Source organism: Juglans regia, chromosome 3 (assembly GCF_001411555.2).
Source record: "Juglans regia cultivar Chandler chromosome 3, Walnut 2.0, whole genome shotgun sequence".
In the NCBI taxonomy this organism is placed as follows: Eukaryota; Viridiplantae; Streptophyta; class Magnoliopsida; order Fagales; family Juglandaceae; genus Juglans; species Juglans regia.
This window is the reverse complement of record NC_049903.1, coordinates 24960132-24965262: the sequence shown is the minus strand read 5'-3', so window position 1 is coordinate 24965262 and position 5131 is coordinate 24960132. Positions and strand designations below refer to the sequence as shown.

General features: G+C 40.1%; 1 protein-coding gene across 1 annotated transcript; it reads left to right on the top strand.

Annotated features, from left to right (window-relative positions):
- Nucleotides 1-296: 296 nt before the first annotated feature.
- LOC109011996 (serine/threonine protein phosphatase 2A 57 kDa regulatory subunit B' beta isoform-like) lies at nucleotides 297-5131 on the top strand. The gene is made up of 3 exons (XM_018993415.2): nucleotides 297-447; nucleotides 542-1915; nucleotides 4567-5131. Exons 2-3 carry the CDS (start codon nucleotides 737-739, stop codon nucleotides 4888-4890), a joined length of 1503 nt encoding a protein of 500 aa, XP_018848960.2. The 5' UTR covers nucleotides 297-447; nucleotides 542-736; the 3' UTR covers nucleotides 4891-5131.

Sequence of the window (5131 nt, the reverse complement as noted above, 5' to 3'; positions counted from 1 at the left end):
TTAAATTAAAATGGCATTAGAGATATAAAAATATGGAAAGTTGTGACATATTGTAGTATAAACTATATAGCATAATTTATTAGAAACATTAGCTAATTTACACCTTAAATTATTTGTTTGGATAATTTAAAATATAATTATCTAAAAAGGAGATAATATAACAAAAATATGGTGCGTGTGCAAGGAAAAGTCAAGTTTATTGGGATAAAATAAAAAAAAAAAGGGTTCGTTACTCTAAAAATATACAGTTTATAAAAGCATTTATATGCAATCATTCATTTTCATATTTTTTTTTTTCTTGTTTTGTGCTCTCTTTCGTTTCGTTATAGCCCCAACTTTTCTCCTCTCACTCTCAATTCTGAATTCTCTCATTGGAACGCCGGGACCCGCCGCACGTCCGATCAACGCGCCGGCATTCCTACTCGGGTGTCTCGTCACATCGATCTGGTAAGTTCAAACTCCTGTCCGATTCAATACAAAAGCTCGGTACAATTCCTCTATCAGATCCATCCCCTTTTCATTTCATTCACGGCGGCTACAGGGAAGAAGTCTCGCGTATTGATCATGACAAAGGAGCCTAGGGCAATGATTCGATGCATGCCGGTTCATCATTTTCCACGATCACCGTCCAATCACGAGCTCGCTTTTATTTGATCCTGAAGCTCCACAATCCAGCGCGATCTTGGGGGGTTGGCTTATTAGCCTTAGGGTTAGGGTTTGCTGCATCCAGGGAAACATGTTCAAGAAAATCATAAAAGCCGGCCACCGGAAGCCCTCTAAGTCAGACGCGAACGACCCCTATGCATACGGGTACGGCCCGCCCGGGGGCCGCAACTCCGGGTCGGTTTCTACCCCCAATGTGGTCGTGAACCACGCGTCCCGGGCTGGCCCGGCGACATTGGGCCCCAATTCGGGCGGTCCCACCGCGATTCCGCCTATGGCCCCGCCGTCGGGCACCGTTGATCCCCTCCCGTTGTTCCGTGACGTACCCGTCTCGGAACGCCAGAGCTTGTTTATCCGAAAACTACAGATATGTTGCTTCCAGTTCGATTTCTCGGATACCTTGAAGTCGGTCCGAGAGAAAGAAATCAAGCGGCAAAACCTCTTAGAGTTGGTTGATTTCATACAATCCGGTTCGGGGAAAATCACCGAGACGTGTCAGGAGGAGATGATAAAAATGGTATCGGTTAACATTTTCCGGTGCCTGCCCCCGGCATCCCATGAGAATACCGGCCAGGAAACTACCGATCCCGAAGAGGAGGAACCGTATTTGGAGCCGTCGTGGCCGCATTTGCAACTAGTATATGAGCTGCTGTTGAGATACGTGGTGTCTTCTGATACCGATACGAAGGTAGCCAAACGGTACATTGATCATTGGTTCGTGCTAAAACTCCTGGATTTGTTTGACTCGGAGGATCCTCGGGAGAGGGAGTATTTGAAGACAATTCTGCACCGTATCTATGGGAAGTTCATGGTGCATCGCCCGTTTATTCGTAAGGCGATCAATAATATATTTTATCGGTTCATTTATGAAACGGACAGGCACAGTGGTATCGGGGAGCTTTTGGAGATTCTGGGAAGTATAATTAACGGGTTTGCCCTGCCGATGAAAGAGGAGCATAAGTTGTTTCTGGTTCGTGCTCTTATACCGTTGCATAAGCCTAAGCCCATTGCATTGTACCATCAGCAGCTCTCGTATTGCATTACGCAATTCGTCGAGAAAGATTACAAGCTGGCTGATACTGTTATCAGGGGTTTGTTGAAGTACTGGCCCGTCACCAACTGCCAGAAGGAAGTTCTCTTCCTTGGAGAACTTGAGGAAGTGCTGGAAGCTACACAATCTGCCGAATTTCAGCGCTGCATGGTTCCTCTTTTCAGACAGATTGCCCGCTGCCTCAATAGCTTTCATTTTCAGGTTTCATAATTGAAAATATTGCCTAAGATTTTGTTTCTGCTGACTAGTTAGTGAGTTCTGCCCTTTTTATACTTTCATTCATACATATTTCTTCTTTCTTTTTGCTTTTGTGGAACTTGTCATGTAGTCTTGAATCTTTGCATGTTGAATGGCATTATTATATAGAATTTTAGGGCAATGTTGTTGTTTGATGTGGACATTCATTTTTTTATAGGTAAAATAAAATTTTATTAATAGAATAGTGTAGGTATACAAGGAGAACACCTATCTACAATTTAGGAACTAGAAATGGATACAAGAAAATCATGAAAACTAATCCCATTGAAGTCAATAACAGTAGCCCAGAAAAATAAGGTGCTGTAGAAGAATCTTTTGAGCTCGTCCATGAGGGCATTCATCTTCGGAAATCTGTGGATTTTTTTTTTCCGTATAATTTCTCTTTTTTGGAACGCTATAACTACCATTTCTCTCACCCGTGCCCTTCTATATCCCACAAAAGAAACTGTCTCAACTCTGTTTAGGCTCAATTCTCCCATTTTTCTTTTACCTTTTTCTGCAGTATCCGCATGCTAATTTCCTTTTGCACTTCTTAATTGCTTCATCTTAGATTGCCCAGCTACAAAAGTTTTTGTTTGCTTAGGCTTATTTCATGCTTTCTTTTAATGTATTGGAGAAGTACAATTTTGAAATGTGTTTAAACGAGGGTCAATGGCCTTGTTGGGGAAGTGCTCCTTGGTTATTGATTTAGAGAGATGTTGTAGACATTAGATTATGCTCATACGGTCTTGAAGGTCAAATCATTAGGAATCTAGGGTCAAGATAACTTTTAATGTGATTCATCAATCTACTTCCTGAAATTTTATGAATTCAGATTTGTATACAAAATTACACCCTGTGGTGGCTGCCGCCATGGGTTGGCCTGAAAACTATAGCCAAAGGCGGCCAAATTGGGCCACCCTTGGTAGCCAGAGGCAGCCCAGATTGGGCTGCTCTTAGTGCCTAGAGACTCTGGCCACCACAAGCTGCCCAGATTGGGCTGCTTGTAAGTTTGGCCACTATGGCGGCCCAGATTCGATTGCCTCATGGTGGTAGTGACTCCTTTGGCCACCAAGGGCGGCTGGATCTTCGGGCCCATTGTGTGGTGTTTGTTTTTTTAAAATTAGGTTTGGGAGATTTTTGTTGAGTTTTGGTCTTTTTGAAAATCTTAGGGAGTTTTTACACTCTTGATATTTTATGTTTGGTAACGAAAGCTCTCTAAATTTTCAAAAGCCCCTCTCCATTCAAAGAGGGTTTTGTTACCCAAAGATGCCCAAGCATTCTAAAAGTACAGCCTTTTATTGCGGCCAGAAAACTGTAGCCAGTTGATTGCCCTTGTTTCCTGCTTCTTTCATCCATCAAAATTCAACTATTTGAATCCATAATACATTGTACAAAACCCTACCTATCAAAAAAATTAATACATTGTACAAACCCAAGCTTTCTTCTAAATTCTTAACCGCAGATCCACAAATTACCATCCACAAGCCACTACTGGCAAACATACTGTTTGTCCTTAGTATGTCTCATGTCAGAATACTTTATTTTGTCAATGCTAGACAGTCTTCAAATAGACATATGTATGTGTGTGCACACACTCACGTGTTAGAGAAGACGTTCCATATACTTTATTTTGTCTAGTATCAAATGGACATATGTATGTGCATGCACACACTCGTGTGTTAGAGAAGATGATCCTTATTTATGTTTAAAGTAAGAGGTTAAAAGGAACTTATCAAAAACAAAGTAAGAGGTTAAAAGGAAACAACCTGCTTGAGGGAAATCATGTCCAGTTTGAAGTGTTGGTTGGCGAGTTATGAGTAAATGGGTGATCTGATCTTAGTTAGTTTACATCATCTTTCGAAACATGATCACCAATGGTTGCCTATTTGGAACTTTACTTATGGTATGTATGATTCTTCTATCCTGTTCTTATTGTATTTTAACAGCTTTAGTGATCAGTGTTGTAAGGTCTTTAGGAGAGGTTCACAGTTTTTCAATTTATCCATTCCTGCACTTTCTTTATCAACACAAGTCAAGAACTGAGTCTGAAATGCAGATATATAGAGTTGTTTTCTTTTTCCCCCAGTAGGCGATTGTGTCTTTTCAAGCTTGAACACTCCATGTCTTTTTGTCTTTCTCGTTTTTCTATGCTTTTGGAGTCTCTTAGTTCAGATGAAGCACTCAGTGGCTGGTCTCTGCTGCTTATGGTCATTACTTAATATTAACTTATCTTGTTGAAGATTGAGTAATACCTTTCAGCCATCTTTTATCATCAAATATTTTGTTTTCCTATATATGACGACTGCATAATGCATTGGTAAGAATATTAAACTAACTTTACGTAGATTTTCTGTAATTTTTCCAGGTAGTAAATATAAATAGGTAGAGTTGGAAAGTTCTATAATTGTCATTATTTTGATGAAAAGCTGAAAAGTTGACATAGAATTTTTTCGAGAGTTGAAGATGTTTGGTTTGATTTGAAAAAAAAAAAGAAAAGAAAATTAAAAATTTAGAGAACTTGTGTAAGCAAACTAGGCCTTAGCTTTTCACTTTGTTAAAATAAAAAGCTTCACTTCCTTGGAAGTTTTGGCTTAGGTATATTTGCATTGCAGGTTGCAGAACGAGCACTCTTTTTTTGGAATAATGAGCATATAGTGAGCTTAATTGCCCAGAATCGGGGTGTTATACTTCCAATTATCTTCGAGGCATTGGAGAAGAATATTCAGAGTCACTGGAACCAGGCAGTTCATGGACTGACTGTCAATGTTCGGAAAATGTTCTTAGAAATGGATGCTGAATTGTTTGAAGAGTGCCAGAGGCAGTATGTAGAGAATGAGGGCAGGGCCAGAGAGGTGGAAGAACAACGGGAGCTGACGTGGAAAAAACTTGCAGACTTTGCAGCACAGAGCACGGGAGAGGATATGGTTACAGTGTAGGGGAGCTGGATTACTCGGGGTCGGGGTGGAAACAATCAAAAAGAGATTTGGTGGATGGAAGAAGATAAGATATTGAATCTACTCTCCATTTCCTCCTGCTATTCTTTTTTAAGAAAATTTTCGTATTTTATTTTTGATCGGTTCGATTATTGAAATAGCGTAAGGAACAGCGATAAAAATGTAATTTAAGTGCATGGAATTTGTTAGGTATATGATGTTGTTAACACTGAGTTTTGAAATA